Genomic DNA, 18,308 nt, shown 5'->3' with positions numbered 1-18,308 from the left:
AGCCAATGGCATTAAAACCCACCATAAACATGCAGTTGTCCTATCCCCCCTCCAAGAATGATACATTTTTGTCTTAAATAAAATTTACAAAACTTGTACTTAGAGAGCCAGAGGGAAGTCACTCCAATCAGGATCTCAAGTCATTAGATAAACTTCCTGCCTTTGGATATTTCAACCCAAATATAAATTACTTGCCCTCCGCAGGCTGTGCTAACAGAATGTGATCTTGTCTTACACTTTCTAAAACTCTGTGGGAGGAGAAAGGCAAAATATCTGAAGTTGGTTTGTTTTTCAAGGTGAGGGAGGATGACTTTTTCTCTGTTGACTCAAAATGCCAATTTTTAACCTGATCATATCCCACATTTCATTGCTAATACATGAAAATGTCAAAAGACGCAAACCTCTAATTAAAAAGCTACTATTTTAGTAATATTAAGATGGGAAATCTGCATATTTTTAATGATTAATCTCAGAAAGGCTTCTGAAAAATTAGCAAAACTATGCTGGTGGCCCAAGAGATGAAAAGAGAGGGAACGTTTTATTCTATTTATTTCTTCATCCTTCTGTCATCCATAAAACAAAAAATAAAATAAAATCAACACCAGTGTGAAATCAGCATTTCCCAGATAAACATCAGAATAAATTAATGAAAAAACCACCCCAAACATGACAGTATTTTTACACATAGCAAGATCCAGCTACAAGTCTGGTAGTGTAAAATTTTCTTGCCACAAGTAGAGAGCTCGCTGGGGGATGCAGTTGGCTTCCAAAATGGGAGATGGAGGGGCTTGGAAGACAAGGGAGGTGATGTGAATGTCTCAAACATTGATAGCTGGAGGGTCGTGGAGCCAAGCAGGGATTGTTGGCAATAATATGCTGTGAGAAAGAGCAGGGTGTGGCTGCAGAAGGGTGATGCAGAGGTGGGGCAGCACTTTTCTGGGAAGAAAACATCCTGGTTTTGTCTCCTGGAGATAGCACAGCACACTTCAGGCACAGTAATGAGGTTGAGAATGGGGCATGGACTGCAGGGGGGATCAAGATCACCTGAGATCACCTGGGATTCCAACCCATTTCCAGACAGGTCTAGAAGAACAGGCTGGGCATGACAACTGAATTGCACAGAAAGAGAGAAAATAGCAGGGAAAACTTACCTATAAAAGGTAACCCTGTGAAGCCTGGGCTCATGGGTACCCCAGGATCCTGGACACCCCAAGAGCTGGATCAGTGCTGGATCCAGCACTGGCGATCTCTCTTTCTCCTTCTCTTTTTCCCTTTCTTCCCTTCTCTCTGTGTTTAATCCATGTCTCTCTCTTCCCTTTCACCCTACTCCTTATCCAAAACCCACTGCCTTTTGCTTAGATAGGAAGTCAGGGACTAATTTATACTCATTTCCATGCTAAATGTGCAAATTTCTCACAAATCTTTGTAAGCTTGTGTGGATCCTTTGACTTTTGCCATTCCTTTGGACCACAAGCACCCACAAATCTCAGGTGTTCCCCTTAAGGGTGGGATGCCACAGGAGCAAACACTTTTCACCTGGGGCACCAAAGAGGGGAATGGGATGGGGAGAAGGATTATTTTTCCTTTATCTAGTCACTGACAGAAGACAAAAATCATCTCACTGTTTGCCCAGATCTGTGCTCCAAATGGCATAAAGACCATGGGACACTGCTGCAGATCCTTGGAGGAAATGTGCAAGGACCTGGGCTCACACCGTGGTAACCTTTCCTGCCCCTCATCTCCCTTGGAGATGCCACAGCCCTGATGTTTAACCAGCTGGACCTGAAGCCAGTGGGCAAATCTGCAAAGTGGAGATGGGAATGAGGATATGTGGGAAAGCCTGGGCTCCAAATCAAGGCAGTTTTCACCAGTAATGAGTTTGCTGTTCTTCCCTTAACTCTGCAGAGCTCTGAGAAGAAAAACCAGGGGTTCTGGTGGACAACAAGCTGTCCATGAACCAGCAAAGCCCTTGTGGCTGAGAAGGCCAGTGGGATCCTGGGGTGCATTGGGAAGAGCATTGCCAGCAGGTCAGGGAGGTGATCCTGCCCCTCTGCTCAGCCCTGGTGAGGCACATCTGGAGGGCTGTGTCCAGTGCTGGGCTCCTCAGGACAGGAGGGACAGGGAGTGGGTCCAGAGGAGGCTGTGAAGGTGATTTGGGTCTGGAGCATCACTGCCAAGGAAAGGTTGAGGGAGCTGGGGCTGCTCAGCCTCAAGAAAAGGGAATTGAAAAGGGAACCTCATTGGTTTCTGTCAGTATCTGCAGGGAGGGCTCTGAGCAGGGACCAGACCCTGCTCTGTGGGCCCAGCAATGGGACAAGAGGAACAGGCAGGAACTGATCCCAGGAAGTTCCACCTGGACATGAGGAAGAACAGCACAGCCCACTGTGGTGCCTCCCAGCCTTACCCAGGCTGAGATTTTCTGTGATTCTCTGACCCACCACAGCACTGAGGAGAGGACAGAAACCATAAGCTGAGACATGAAGACATTAAAAAAATTACATAAACAAGCAGCAGCAGCAAGAGACCTTCAAGAGATTATTGGTTATCCCCCAGATGCCACCATGCCTTGTCATCTCCCGGAGGATCCACCCCTTGCCACAACAAATAATCATTGTTCCATCACTACAAGAATTTAAAATTCCCATCCTACATCCACAACCCATCTTGATGTGGGAACACACTTTTGCTTTGACCAAGGTTTCTGGCCACCTCAGAACTCTGACAAGGACAATTTTGGGAGAGAAACACTGAAAGGAAAAACTTTGCTGACAGATTGATTTGTAGTGGCCATTAGGAACTGCTCGAGCATGTGAAGGGATACTCCAAGGACCTCTCTAAGCAGGGCAGGCAGTTCAGAAGTGTATGAATTTATCATCATTGTAGGATTCTGCAGTTCATCACCAGCTTTTGTAATTTATCACTGGGATGTCACATATCTGGAGCTCTGGGATTCTTAAGGGTGAGATCTGTCACATAAATACAGTTATTAAGGCAGCGAGTGTATTATGCAGTTAAATGCAAATGTTGCAATCTGGCAACCCATTTTTACTGCCAAAACCTAGAAGGTTTTTCCTGTCAGAAATTGATGCCAGTAGCGATAAATGGGGGATAGATAAAGTTAATCCCACTGCTTTGAGTTGAACAGGGAAGGTATTACTTTGAAGGGTTTAACATATTAGCGGAATCAAAACGACATTTCAAAATATTTATGGAAATCTTTTTTTTTTTAAAGCTTCTACAAGCAGTATAACAAAACCATATAAAACATTATTAAATTCTACCCTTAATTAAACATGCTGACACTTAAAAGCTTCTGTCTGATTTGCTTTAACAAATCTTCTTTCCGTAAATTATGACTTTAAAACATCATTCTGCTCTAAGTGAATCTGCATTCCAGAAGAATTAAAACCTTTTTAACAGACGCTTTAAAAAAAATAAAATTTAAGCTATACCTCCACCTTATCAAACATAATGGTGAAACAAGAAAAGCAGGAAACAATATACATAAATTAAATTAACTGAGGAAAAAAGCCTTTACTGTTTCATGTCAGTCCAGAAAAGCTGAGGGATATGGATTCATCCACCTCTGCAGCAGGCTGGTGAGGCTTCAAGCCATGACGAGAACTATTCAGCCTCCCTGGAGGATCCAGAGGAACATGGGAATGTCCAAAGAACACTTTGGTCCAGCTAAGCTACAAATAACCCCACAGCTCCCCACAAAAAAACAAGGGCTACTGAGTTTCTTTGTGTAATATGAGTTAAGTGGGACAAACTGAGTCACCTTAATCCTTCCCCCTGAAGGTGAAACACCAGTGCCACCTCCCTCATTTGAATCAGGGGGGCACAGGGTGTCCCTTGGGATGTCCCAGTGTGCCACCACACCTGATGCTGCCACTTCAGAAGTGAAAGAACAATCCTGTGCCAAAACTGCCAGCCCAGGGCACCTCAACAGCCCCAAAAGTCACCAATCACATCCTGGGCTGCATCATAAGAAAGGGTGGCCAGAAGGTGAAAGGAGGGGATTCTTTCCCTCTGCTATGACCTTGTGAGGCCCCACCTGCAGGGCTGTGTCCAGCTCTGGGGTCACCAACATCAGAAGGATGTGGAGCTGTTGGAGGGAGTCCAGAGAAGACCACAAAGATGCTCTGGGCATCGGAGCCCCTCTGCCCTGGAGCCAGGCTGGAAGAGCTGGGGGTGCTCACCTGGACAAGAGAAGGCTCCAGGGAGAGCTCAGAGCCCCTTCCAGTGCCTGGATAAGGATAATAAATTTCAAAGTGAGACTTCAAAAACAATGTTTCCTGAGTTTTATTCGCCTTGACCTTGGAGCAGGAAAGAGCCAGGCACACCAACAAAGGGGCTCCAGGAGAGCTGGAGAGGGACTTTGGAAAAGGGATGGGGTGTCAGTACAAAGGGGAGTAACTTTGAACTTGGAAGGGCAAGTTTAAATTGGACACTGGGGGGAAATCCTCAGCTGTGAAGGTGCTGAGGCCCTGGCACAGACTGCCAAGAGAAGCTGTGGCTTCCCCATCCCTGGAAGGGTTCAAGGCCAGGCTTGATAAGACTTTGAGCAACCTGATCTACTGGAAGGTGTCCCTGTCCATGAAAGGGAAGTGTTGGAGCTACACAGTCTTCAAGGTCCCTTCCAACCAAACCATTCCATGATTCTCTGACCTTACCAGGATGAGCTGAAGCTTGACAGAGTCCAGAGACCAAGAAAATGGAGGGAATGACCTTTAGATTCTTATCCATAAGAGGCTGTAACAACTTGTGCCAAGCAAAAATCACAGATGAGTCCAGTCTTAGTGATTCTATCCTGAATGTCCACATGTTTCAAAAATGCTTCTACAAATCCAGCAAGACCCTTAGACTTAGCTTGAGAGCACTGAAGAGCTTGTGGCTTCAGCCTTGGACAGGGCTGCCTCTCTCCCCAAAAGCACCTCAAACTGACAATACCTCACCCTAGGCTTCCATCAGTGTTAAGGTGGCAAAATAAACTCATTAAGTGATTTTTACCTTTCCCAAAAAAAATCTGCTGGGGATGATGCAAATTTCCTGAGGAAGGGTGAGGAAGATGGAATTCCCTTCAATCCCAGTAAAGAATATAACAATATATAAATGCATATCCAAGGAAAAGAGGTGATCTGTGAAGTTAATATTTGACCAATAAACAGGCAAGAGGAGCAATACAAAAGCTGCTCTTTCAGTCTCTTCCAGGACTGTTGAATTGTCTCACCCTGAAGCAGCTCAGATCTCAAATTCATCTTCCCCACTCGGAAAATACTTCGAAGCTCCTTTGTGGCCATAGGAATTCTCTGCCATGCATCATCTTAGCCACGATTTTGTATCAGTTCAATGAGAAAAGCAGGTTTGTTCTTTCACACTGTAGAGATGTAGAGCTAAGCCCTCCCTCAGGTGCAGGAAAAAATCCTACATATTTCAATAATGTGCACTTTAAAAAAAAAAAATAATACCAGTGGGAAAAGTGAGGTGAAAGCTAATTTTTTTTTCTCAAATCAGGAGAAATAAACATTTTTTTTTTATTTTTAGTAAATCTCATCAATGCTAAAATCTCATCAGCGCTAAAAGCCCCAAAAATATCCTTCTTATAACTCCTCCTTAAACAGACAAATTCTTCTGCTAGTGACTACTGAAGGATCCAAAAATGCCACGGAGTGAAGACCCATGGGCTACATCCCAGACACACCTGAAAATGGCAATGAGCTGTGACTGTGACTCAAGGCTCTTACTCCTTGCAATGACACAAGGTCAAATGTCCAATAAGGTGACAAACTCCTCTCTCAGGTGAGCAGTGCAGAGCCTGGTTTGGGATACCTGGATCACTCCTGTAGCCACCCAGCCTCCGAGGAAAGGGCATCAAGGACCTTTCATTGCCACCTCGAGCTCATTTTCATGGCTTCCAGGCAGTCAACAAATGCCTCTTGCAGCCTGCATGGCCACCATGCTTTTCTTCAGATCACAATAAGACAGGGTCAGGTTGCGTGAAAATGAAACCATTTGAATTTTTTTTCTTCTTCTAACACACCTCTCAGAGAGCATTATCCAGGTTACAGGGAGGATTTAATTTCCAGCCACTTTGTGGAGGGTGTTGGGAGACTCTCAGGGTTGCTTTTCCCTGAGATTCTCCTTGGGGTTGCTGTTCCCTGAGGTATGTAGGGTTTTCAAGCTTTTCTTGCCCAAAAGGTCTCACACCAGAGCCAGAGAAGAGAAACTGAGTCTGCCAGTCCGTGTTTCCAAGGTTGTTTATTCTTCATTATCTCTCAGTTCTTTCTCAGCTCTGCAGGGCGTCCCCAGCAGAGCAGGACTGGGGCAGATCAGAGGGTCCCGGACCCTTTGCACCATTTCTCTGACCCAACCACCGTCCACAATGAACTTTTTATTTACAGAATCTTACCAATACTTACTACCTATGTTAACATGTCATTTCTACTCTAAACCAATCCTTGTGATACAACTCAGCAGAAAATGGGGGACGAGAACAAGAACAAGGAGGACAGGACCCCTCCCCAATTCCTCCATCTTGCCTCTTCAATCCCATATACTAAAAATCCTAAATTCTACATTTACACTCTGTGATAAACTAACTACTACTTATTTTGAATTCTTTCAGCTTGTGATTCTTCATGCAATGTGGGCATTCACTCCCATGGCCAGGGATCAGAGGCAGTGTCCTCCTGGGCTCTGTGTGAGGCTGGCTGAGCCCCCTGTACAGATCCCAGACCCCCCTGTCCTGTCTCCAAACCTTCCAGGGTGACCAGAGGGATGTCCTGGACTCCAACAGAAGACCAAAGAGCTACACCAGTCAAAAGAAAGGAGAGTGGTTTTCACTGTCTCTTGGAGACAGTGCTCTACCTGGGTGTCTAATTCGATTTGCCAAAATTAAAACCTCATTACCTTCAGTGCCTAATGTTGGAGAACACCCTTATCCCACACACTCTGGCTAAGGAGGCAGATAAATGCCTTGGAAGCCTGGATTATTAAACCAAAGGTCAGAGAGAAAACAAATCAGTCGATTTTTCCTGCATCACTGGAGAAAGCCTCAGCTTTGCCTCCTGGCCTTAGCTCCTCATCCCAGCTCCATGCACCTTTCTTCCCCTTTGCTCCCACTCCCTTCCCAATTAATCCAGGGTCAGCTGCATTCAGCCAAGAGCTTTGTGTGGGCATTTACATTTCACTTGCCAGCACATCCAGCTCCAAGCATGCATCACACAAATACTTGTGCTGGCTCTGGGAAGAGCTTCGACCAGGATTATTCACTTTGGGTCTGATATACATCCTGCTCACAGCAGCAGCCAAGTCTGTCTCACTGACTAGAGCTGGCACTTCACGTGGGATGAACTCTCCCAAATTTACTTGCCACGGATACAATCCTTACTCTGAAAGACTCAGCTCTCAAAAGCAGAGAAACCATTTCAGCAAAGGGAATAGACCAATTTGACAGTAAGAATCCTGCCCTCATCTGATGCCTGTGTGTGTCCTGTGCTTAAGAGGCAGAAAGTCTGCCTGGATCTGAAAAGGAAGCAGGTAACTCTGGGGTTTTTTTCTGTTTTGTCAGGATCCTGCAGCTAGGTAAGCAAACACTTCTGCAGTTTACAGTCCAAAGTAGCTGAATGTCCTGCGTGGCAGAACAATTCACCATAAATCCCCATTCCCAAATGCTCTGTCCTCCCTCATCTGCCTAATTTGAGGTGGCCTCATTTTAGGCAGAGTGACAGCCACTTAACAAGTAGAAATTGTGGCAATTTCACTACTTAGATACCCAAGCCCATTATTGTTTTCCCAACAGCCAGGGCTATAAACCTGCCAAATGTTCCCTCACTGCTCCCATCTTCCCAGCTAGAGGGTGTTCAAGGAGAGGCATGCATCAGCCTCTGAAGGAGAGGGGTCAGGGGGCAGAGGAGGAAGATTAAGCCGTGATTTGCTGCTGGGGAAGCAGAAAGCACTGCCCCAAAGGTCTCACCTGAGGAGCTGACCCTCCTGAGCAGAGATCTATGCAGCCCTGCCAGCTCTAGTGATTCATGGCACGCTGCTTTTTGCTGGTGCAGCTCTCACGAGAGACAAGCAGAGGTCCTTGCAGAGCTCTGGAGGGTGTTTGCCTGCATCTGGTGATGAGGAAGGGGGGCAGTGGAAGGACAGGATGACAGAAAGGGAGGATTGAGGGATAGGGAGCTGCTGGCCTTTCTCAGCAGAGCATCCTGGTACCGCTCTGTGTGGAGGTACAAGAAGTCAAATGGGAGAAATGGGAGAGGGGATGAACCAGGAGACAGCTGGAGGAACTCTGGGGCTGATGAGTGGGGTAAGGAAGCAGGGTTAAAATTTTAAAAAGCTGCATTTAACTATCTGGACAATTAGCAATAATTCCGAGATCAAAAAATAATTAGTGCAATTAGTGCCTTATGCATCTATTTATGTAACTGCTCAGGAAAGAGGAAAATTATCTAGCCATGCTTCTGGAGTGCTCTGAAGAGTCAAGGAATTGATTCTTTAATTAAAAAGAAAAAAAACCAAAAAAACTCCAAGTAGTTTAGGAGAACAAACACAATATCTGCATGATACAGAGTCTTTCCTGGGCTAAGGATCTCCAGCAGTTATTAAGGTGCTTTATGCTGCCAATAATTTTGTACATGTAAACATCTTTCCTGATTATATCGATCTCCACAGGCTGACTTTTTAATCTTACATCCTCTCCAATCTCCTAAATTTACTTGCAAATATTCTGACTATTATTATTACTATTTTGAATCCTCTGGTTTGCCAAACAGGGTATATGTGAATTAGGGCAGATCTGATGTCCTGATGGAAGCAATGGATTGGAGAGAAAAGGAGAGACATTGCAAACAGGTCTGAGAGTTTATATTGCTTAGAGAAGGTCAGTCAAGTCCACCAGGTAAATAAAGAAATAAACCCCAATTTCTCCTCTTTCATCACAGCCAAATCTCAGCAGGAACAGCAGTCACACACATGATACCAGAGACACATCCTAAACAGTTGATTTTTGCCTGCAAGCTGCTTGAAGGGAGGCACCTTTAACAAATTGTGCTACATTTGGAGAAGTCTTTTGAATTCTGCAATTAGCACACGTACAGTGAGAGCTAACTGTGCATGTTTGTGTGCACACAGCTCTGGAAGAGGGAGTTTAATGAACTGTGTCTCCTGCAACTGCAGATCAAGTTTCATTTTGTCAGAGTTGTGCCACGTGATGCTGCAATGTGGCTTCCAACACCACAACACACTTTCCCTCCTATGAAATATCCTCTCCCTCTTTTATTTTATTTTTTTTTTCCATAGAATGGTGGAATGGTTTGGGTGGGGAGAGTCCTTAAAGATCACTTGGTTGCGATGCCCCTGCCATGGGCAGGGACACCTCCCACTATTCCAGGTTGCTCCAAACCCTATCCAATGTGGCCTTGGACATTTCCAGGGATCCAGGGACAGCCACAGCTTCTCTGGGCAACCTGTGCCAGGGCCTCAACACCCTCATAGGGGAGAATTTTTTCATAATATCCAATCTACACCTACTGTCTTTCAGTTTGAAGGCATTCCCCCCTCTTCTGTCACTACATGCCTCTGTCACCAGTTCCTTTTCTCCTTCCTCTTGAGTTCATGGACCTTGGCCAAGTAGAACTGGGGGGGGGTTAAAGAAAAGGAAAAAGTAAAAGCTACAGAAACATCTGTTTTGGTTTAACTCCAGGCAGCAGCTAACCTCCCACAGCTGCTCATTCACTCCTTACTCGCAGGTGGGGTGGTGGAGAAGCAAGAAAGGCCTTGACTCTGTGTAAGAACTGCTCAGCAGTAACTAAAATATCCCTGGATTATCAACACTGCTTTCATTACAAATCCAAAACATAGCCTCATACTGGCGACTGTGAAGAAAATGATAAAATTATCTCCATCTCAGCCAAAACCAGCACAGTTTCCTACTCCAGCTTCACTTTAAAAATGAAGAACCACCTCCCCAACAAAAAACCCAAACAAACAAACCAACCAAAAAAACCAAACAAACAGAAAAAATAACAAACCCTCCAAGAACCACGTAATGCCCCCTTTCACTGTGGGTCATGTTTTTTTGTGTTATCTCCTCACCATCCTCTGCCACCTGAATCCAGCCCAAGCAAAGCTTTGTACGATCAATACACATCTGCCCACCATTAATCCCAACAGGAACGGAGAAAAACGAAGCAAATCTGACAAAAAGGTGTCCAGCTATAATAAAAGGAGGGAAGAAAGGGTGAGGATAGATGAAGGAAAAAATGAAAAGGCTGGGACAAAGAAAGATCTGCAACAATTTAAAATAAACTCACAGTCCATCCTGCAGCTCTTGAGTGTCATTCGAGGTCCCCAGGGATCGAAGACTTCTCTCCAGAGAGGTCACTGTCAACAGCAGAGAAAGAAAAGATAAGGAAGCAGCACACCTTTTCAGAGAGAAAAAAAAAAACAGATCTTAGTTCAGATGTTTGTTTTTTAATTTATTTTTTTTTTAATACAATGAAGTATTTGAACAAGGAACCTGTGAGAGAAAGGGGACAACATCAACCAGCAGCCACTGCCACAGAATGGTAAACTGGGTCCTCTGGAAGCATAAATGGTGAATCCATATATAAAATGCCATGGCATGGTGGAATACGACCCCTTGTCAGGAAAACCTCAGTTTCATGGACCTTGCACAGATCTCTGACTCTTTCAGCCTTGAGGTGACACAGAATTGTGCATTGAGCATTTCCAGCTGGAAATGTGCCCCTAGTGAAGAGGCAAGAAATTGCACAATAATTATTTATTGCTCTGAATAATAATTAAGAGGCAGAACACTTATGTCTAATTTGATATCTTCCATCTTCCTGTTCAAGATGCTAGCATTCAAAATGTTTTCTATCTTTTGGCTCAGAAAAAATGGAGCTGTGATCATCTCCTGCTTGACAGCTTCTTGGGCTTTTCATCAGGAGAGAAGAATACCCTAAAAGCAGTTGGAAGGTGAAAACATGGTTTGCTCTGTAATTTGCAATTACTTCAGATTTAAGAAATATCTATATATATGTGTGTGTGTATAAAAGCAGAAATCCAGGAGTATGGTTGTCTTTTTCCACCCTTGAATTTCACTGTCTCAATTCACTTTCAAATTAACAACAGGTCACTGCTCCTGGACTTAGCACAGCCAGCATGCAAAGAACTTCAAGATTTCCCACAATGGGACACATTAAATAAATTACATTCTTGATATTTACATGTGGGATTTCTCTCAGGACGCTTCCAGTTGTAAAACCCCATAACCCGTTATCACTCACGCTTCAATATTTAAGATAGAAAGAAAAACAGATTAAAAACATGACTCAATTATTTCTGCAGAAATTTAAGAAATCCTGTTTTAATGACTCTGCAGACTTGGATTTGGCCTGTAATTTCGAACAAGTCACTTAATTATATTTCCACTGACAGACAAAATCCTCTCTTCTCTTTTGGGCACTGCTGGTTTGACACCAAAAGTCACTAAGCAGCATAAAAAATAACTAACGTGCCTGAACTACATGAATATTCAAAAAAACACCTTGAATACCACCATATATTTCCATCAGTGCTAGTTCTCAATAACAGGTTTTACTGCAGAGTTTGGAGATTCAGTAAGATAAAGCCTCAAGGAATTGCCTATAACTGAGCTAATAATTATTCTTCTTTGCTGGCAGCACAATGTTTTAAAGAATAAACTGGAAGTTTTCACTAATAACCACCTGCTTCTGTAGGAGGTAGCACTGACCCTGCAGAGATCTCATGGCTACTGTAATTCCCTCTTTCCCCCTCCACAATCCTACCAAATCAATTTCCCATAGAATCTACATGCTGTCCAGTTCAAATACAAAATTTTGCTTCAACTAAAAATCCTTTTGGACCCATCGACCCTTTGGAACAAAGCAGAGTGTGGTCCTTGGAGAACACACAGCAGGCCAAGGTGAAGAGAGGACTTTTCTGTGGACACAGAAGTTGTAAGAACAAGTTAATGTCATGTGTGCAACTCCAGAACAAAAACAGCAGCTACAGCCTCCACGAACCTTTCTAACCTGACCTGCAAAAATAAGGACAATTCAAAGTGAGTTTTGCTGCCACCTGCTCTGGAGAAGATTGGAGTGGGAAGCAGTTTTGCTACTGAACAAAACAGTTCAAGACTTCACACTCGAGCCATTTTACACTGAGGCAAACCCAGGAGCTGTCAGATTTGTTTAGCATTTTGGAAAATCTACAAAAAAGGTGAAAAGAATATGAGACATGAATGCAAGAGGTGAGGAAAGCGTTTGTCAGTTAGATAAGAAAGTGAGTTGTGATTAAGTTCTTATCCAATAATCTTACGTAATATTCCAGTTCAAACTTAGTATTTAGACAACTAAATAAATGTCAGTTATCCCAAAATTACAAGACATGCACTCTGGAGGAGTCAAAGGTTATCATTTGATATGGCTCTTATCTGGAAAGCAGCAGGACTCCAACACGAGTTCCCTGAATCTCAGGAATGCCAAAAGTATCCTGGGCTGCATCTAAAGAGGAGCAGCCAGAAGCTCAGTGGAGGTGATTCTCCCCCTCTGCTCTCCTCCCATGAGACCCCTCCTGGATTGCATCCAGCTCTGGGACCCCCAACAGAAGAAGGATGTTGACCTGTGGAAGAAATCCACGTGGCCCTCGAGAGGATCAGAGGCTGGAGCCCCTCTGCTCTGGAGCCAGGCTGGGACAGCTGGGATTATTCATCCTGGAGAGGAGAAGGCTCCAGAGAGAACTTAGAGCCCCTTCCCATGCCTGAAAGGGCTCCAAGAGAATGGAGAGGGACTCTGGACATGGGCATGAAGTGATAGGACAAGAGGGAGAGGCTTTACACTGGTGGAGGACAGGTTCAGATTGGATATTAGGAAGAAATTCTTTACTGTGAGGGTGGTGAGGCCCTGGCACAGGTTTCCCAGAGAAGCTGTGGCTGCCCCATCCCTGGAAGTGTCCAAGGCCAGGTTGGACAGGACTTGGAGCAACCTGGGATAGTGGAAGATGTCCCTGCTCATGGCAGGAGGTTGGAACCAAGTCATCTTTAAAATCCTTTCCAACCCAAGCCATTTTATGATCCCATAATTCAATCTGAGCTACTCTGAGATAAATCTGACTTGTTTCAACCAAGAATGAATTGATCAAAATCTCTGCAGTTCCTATGCTGAATGTGGAAAATCTCTCTCCATGTACCAGTTCCGTCGTGGGAACAGTGATTTGACCAGAGGAGCAAAACATCAAGCTCTGCTGGAGGGATGTGTGAAGCCGTTCTTAAAACAGGAATCTAATTTTAAAAGCCTTGTTCTTTTTGTTATTAAAAGGCAGTCCCAAGTCCTCTAGAAAGAGACACATTCACAAGGCATCAGTGATGTTGGAGCTGCACTGATTTTCCACCCTGAGAGCTTGGCCCCCAGCTGTCTGTGCCACTGCAAACCTTAAATCAATGGGGGATAAGAAACCATCCTGAGATGGCTTTGGAGACTCTATTACACCTGTGGGACACAGAAAAATCCTTTGTTCAGCCTTTAAGATCGAGGTGATGGGACTGCCCATGGCACCGACCTGTTATGGGCAGACATTAATGAGTGAGGAGCAGGAATTAGTGAGGCAAGAGAACCCATTGGAGAGTTCAGGTTCTCCATCTGGCCAGCACAGCTCTGATTCCTCCAGTATATCCTCCACTGATCAGACAGGATGCACCAGAGCAATGCCATTTAGGAGTGTTATTTATTGTACTTATTTGTGAGATACTTCCTAAGAGGCAGCTAAAATCTGCACATGAAAAAAAAAATGCAAAGTCTTGATTAAAAGTACAGATGAAAAAAAAAAAAAAAAAGTCATAAATGAGACAAATTGGGCAGGATTTGAACTCCTTTTTGTGTCCTGATAGGATATTCAACTAAATTTAAAAATAAATCCAAAACATGAAAGTTGGAAAAGTCAAGGTGCTGTGTGACAACCTGGTCTAGTGGAAGGTGTCCCTGCCCATGGCAGGGGGTTGTGTCCCTTCCATCCCAAACCATTCTATGACTCTATGATTCTATGAACCTTCCCAATTTCCAGCAGGGACACCCCCAAAAGATTAAGAGAAAGTAAACAGATGCAAAGATTAGGAAAATTCTCCCTCTACCCCTTCACACTTCTACAGGAGATGGCATTAAAAAAGTCTGTAAGCTCACGACCTGGCAGGAGAGTGATCCAGCAGCACATAAACAGAACCAGCTGTCCTGGCTAAGATTTTTATTCAACAAATGAGGAAGATTTCCATTTTCATGGCAGAAGAAGGGAGCAGGGAGCATTTATAGGTGAAATAATCACAATCAACTCAGAGCTATAAAATCTCCCTTGGTCAGGAAGCAAGTCCTAAAGTGCCCAAGAAGAATTTAAATCACCCCAAAGGCTCAGAATTCTGTAAAAAGAATAAGGACACCAAAGAGGGACAAAGCACACAGTGTTTATTATTTCTGCAGTGTTACTCAATAAAATTCAATGGTGCTTTAAAATCCTGGTACAAAGTTGACTTCTTGTTCCATTAAAAATAGTCATCCCCCAAAGGCATAAAAAGTATTGCTGAGATTGGCCACAACCTGGGATTTTTAGAATCTAAACACCAAAAGTGTAACATGGCCAACTCCTGACAGCCTGGAACAGCCTGGCCAGGGAAGGGGTGAAGCCACAACTCCTGTGAGTGTTCAAAAATAATCCACTTCCCACTAAGTTTAATAGTAAAATATTCCACTTCCCAAGGTTTAGTGGCCTTGGTGGCATTCAGTCAAAGCTGGAACTTGGAGATCTTGGAGGTCTTTTCTAACCTTAATGATCCTACAACTTAATAATGATATTAATGATTCTATGATCTTCAGCACCCCAAAAGGGACAAGAGCATTTCAGGTGCACAGTTAAATCTCCAAACACAACTGGAACCTGGAAAACCCCAGAGAGGCTGCAGCAAGCCAGGAAAAGGAAGGAAAGAGGAGCTGTAATAGGATTTATGCTATTTTTAGAGTGCTCAGCATGCCATGCCCAGCACAAGAGGAGCACCCTCATCATCTGGTGAGCATCTGGAACACAGCTGCCTCTTCCTTGCTCAGCCACTTGCCTGATGCTACACAAACAACATCTCTGACTTATTTTCCGTGCTCCAAGGCAGAGCTGCCTGAGTTTCTCAGCTGCAGAGACTTTATGGTACAGAAAGAATCATGGGCATTCTTCCCCATTTTCTAACCCTAAAAGTTCTTTACCTGAAGTGAATTAGCTCTGCCAAATCTTAGCAGTACACTCAGCAGCTTTCTCCTGAAAATCTCGAACGATGTTTTGGGGGAAAGACCATAAAAAATAAACTGAATGAAACTGATTTTGTCACACAAAAATAATACGGGTAGTGAACAGAGCAACAACAGTAGAGTATTTTATAGACATTTCTTCAACCTGAAAGCACTTTAAAAAGCATTATAGATTCATAGATTCATAGATTTTAAAAGCCAGAGAGAGCAATTCTGATTATCCAATCTGATTTCCTCCCATAAAATTTTGTCCCATCACTACCACATCAAGACTGTGGACTGCAGCTGGACTAAAGTATATCTTATAAAAAAGACATTTGAATCTTGATTTAAAGGCTTGTGGCAAAGCCAAATCCATCAAGCCCCCTCCATAAGCAGTTTTAATGGCTGGTTATCCTCATACAGAGGATTGAATTTGTCTAGTTTTAACTCCTGTCTCCTCATCTCCTCTGTGTGAGAACTATGGATTAACAAGCCCCTTGCTCTTTCTTTGATGTCTTTCTTCTTAGAGAGGTACTTACACACCACAATCGAGTCCTCCTAGATGTCTCCAACAGAAATTTGGATGGCACGAATTTTAAAGTCTGATTTTCAGACATCAAACAGTTTTGGCTTTTCTCTGCACCCTCTAAGTTTTTGCAAAATAGTTTCAAGTACAGGCATTGTCATTACCTGCTTCACAGAACACTCAGTTCAGGCAACTTTTAAGAGGAAACACATCACTGTCATCTCAAGAGGAGAAATAACAACAACAGGGGTTGTCAAACACGAATTGAAGGGCTTAAGGCAATTCCAACAAAGGATGAAAACAGAAGTTGGGTTGTGGCATTTCAAAAGAGAAGTGCCATTCACCTCTAGGATTTCTCAGATAAACTCCACCATAAAAGGAGTTGTGATTAAAGCACAGGGGCACATCAAGCCAGGCCTAACCTGGCCAGTTTGGACAAGAGCAGCACACACAGACTCACAAGAAGGTTGCACAACTTCAGCCTGAGCCTTCAGTTTGGAAGCAGAAGCTCTACTGCCACTCATCACTGGCACTGTCAAATTAAAACTGTTGGTGCTGGAGCAGCCAAAGCTGGTGCTAGTGCTGGTATTTGTGTGTGGTATGGTGTGGTTGTTCACCCACCTGCAAGCCAGGTACCTGTGACCACAGCTGGGAGGCTCAAGCTCCCACAGTGGCCATAATCTCTTTCTGCATGGGGTGTGTGTCACCCATACATGGGTCACCAATCCCTTGTAGTTATAGAAAAATTGGAGCTTGTATTTTCCTGGCAGATGGAGAATACACAACTCATCAAAAGTAGAGGCAACCACACTTTAGAAGTTTTTAACTCCCATCCTTGTTCTAATAAGGATCCCTTGCTACAGTGACCAGGGCTCCATCCCTGGGACACACTAGGGAAGAATTACACAAATAAGGAGGCACTAAAATCCTGTCCCCACCCCTAGGCCAGGACTCTGTCACCCAAGACACAGAAAGAACAGACACAGAAGCTGCCCAGGTGATTCCAAAGCAATTTCAAGGTCCATTGTAAAATCAGCACTGATAATTTCAGATCCCTGTGTGTTAGAACTGGGGTACAATAGCATCACCTTCCACTCAGCAATGTTAGTTTATATCTGTCTGCAAGACGAATTATTCCAGCCTAGCCCAGCCAAACTGATGAGCCAGAGCTTGTTTCAAAGGAGGGAGGACTCTGCTTCTCTAGGGACTGGGGAGATATGAGCAGCAACAGCCCCCCTGCCCAACCTACAGAGTGAAGAGCAGCAGAGTTCTGGTGCTGGTGTTTTTCTAAGGGAGATGGATGTTTTGCAAGCTCATGTGACAGGCTCTGAACACAGTAGTGCTGCAACATATTTGAAAATGAGCCTGGCTTGTTCCACCTTTCTGAGCTCTAGCTCTCTATTGTAACAGATGACACAATTAAAAATAGAAAAAGGATGTGGTCTCAGCAAGGATTGGAATATATCTGTGCCTGTTGGATGGAACATATGGTGGAATATTTTTACATCTTATAAGGAGCTGTGTATTGGACATGTGCTGCTGCTCGTGAGATGCAGCAGCAGAAAAGCTGCATTAATATTTGCTCCCTGACAAGAGCAGCTGCCAGGGGCCGTGTCCATGCACAGGGATCATCAGCAGGACAGCACAGAAAGCACCAGGAAACCTTTCATTTTACGCACCATTGGAGTTAATTCGGAAGACGTTGGCTGAAGTCTCCTGAAAAAGTTCCTGCAGTTCGCTGGGATCAATCTGGGTGGCTGTAGAGAAAAACAGAAAAAAAATGGTGTTACTACTGTAATAATTGGACACCACCAATCACTTTGAAAGGGGGATGGTGCTTTGAAAGGGGATGTAGGTTCTTCCTTGCTGCAGAAATTTAGCCCAGGTAGGGTGGTCTGATGCAGCTCTGCGCAGTCACAGAACTTGCACTGGACAGACAAACCCAGCACCACCAGGACAGTGAAGCTGCTGCAACACAGTGGATGCAGCCCACATGGACTGAGAAGGCATTTCTAGGGATTGCCAGCAACCAGAATACAAATAATTCCAGCTCATTTACAAAGTGGGAGCATCAGAAGCACGACTGAATGAGAAACCACAACGCCAAGTGATGGTCAGCCAGAGCAGGAGGGCCCACGAGCAGGTCCTGCCTGTGGAAAATGCGGAGGAAGCAGCGAGCAGAGAGCACCTGCTCTGTGGGGGCAAAGCTTTGGGGCAGGAGGGAGGTGGGAGCTCAGATAGAACCTCCACACATTCCTCTCCTAACACCCAAGGAAGGCTCCTCTTCTTCCTGTTCCTTCCTGACCACTCAAATGCAAGGGACAATGATCAGTGCCAGGAACTTTGACTGCTGGTGCCCAGAAAAATTCTCACAACCTCATTCCCAAGGTCCCTGCTTTAGCCAAGGTACTCAAGTCTGCCCTTCAAGGAGAACACTGAACTGAGGGTTTGAATATTTTGGGGTTTCAGGTTTAGTGGGGCTTTTTTTG

General features: G+C 44.3%; 1 protein-coding gene across 7 annotated transcripts in view; it reads right to left on the bottom strand.

Moving 5' to 3' along the window:
* Positions 1 to 18,308, bottom strand: part of TSNARE1 (t-SNARE domain containing 1) — a 472,834-nt gene that overhangs the window by 304,060 nt on the left and 150,466 nt on the right. For all 7 annotated transcript variants that reach the window (XM_063405835.1, XM_063406108.1, XM_063405746.1 and 4 more), the window contains 2 exons: positions 17,499 to 17,576; positions 10,320 to 10,389 (listed from right to left, as the gene is read on the bottom strand). In XM_063405835.1, the coding sequence (XP_063261905.1) occupies positions 10,320 to 10,389; positions 17,499 to 17,576 (148 nt within the window). The remainder of the gene's footprint in view (positions 1 to 10,319; positions 10,390 to 17,498; positions 17,577 to 18,308) is intronic.

This window comes from Prinia subflava, chromosome 1, assembly GCF_021018805.1.
Source record: "Prinia subflava isolate CZ2003 ecotype Zambia chromosome 1, Cam_Psub_1.2, whole genome shotgun sequence".
NCBI lineage: Eukaryota > Metazoa > Chordata > Aves > Passeriformes > Cisticolidae > Prinia > Prinia subflava.
Note: the sequence above shows the minus strand (reverse complement) of the source record. Positions and strands in the feature narration are given on the sequence as shown.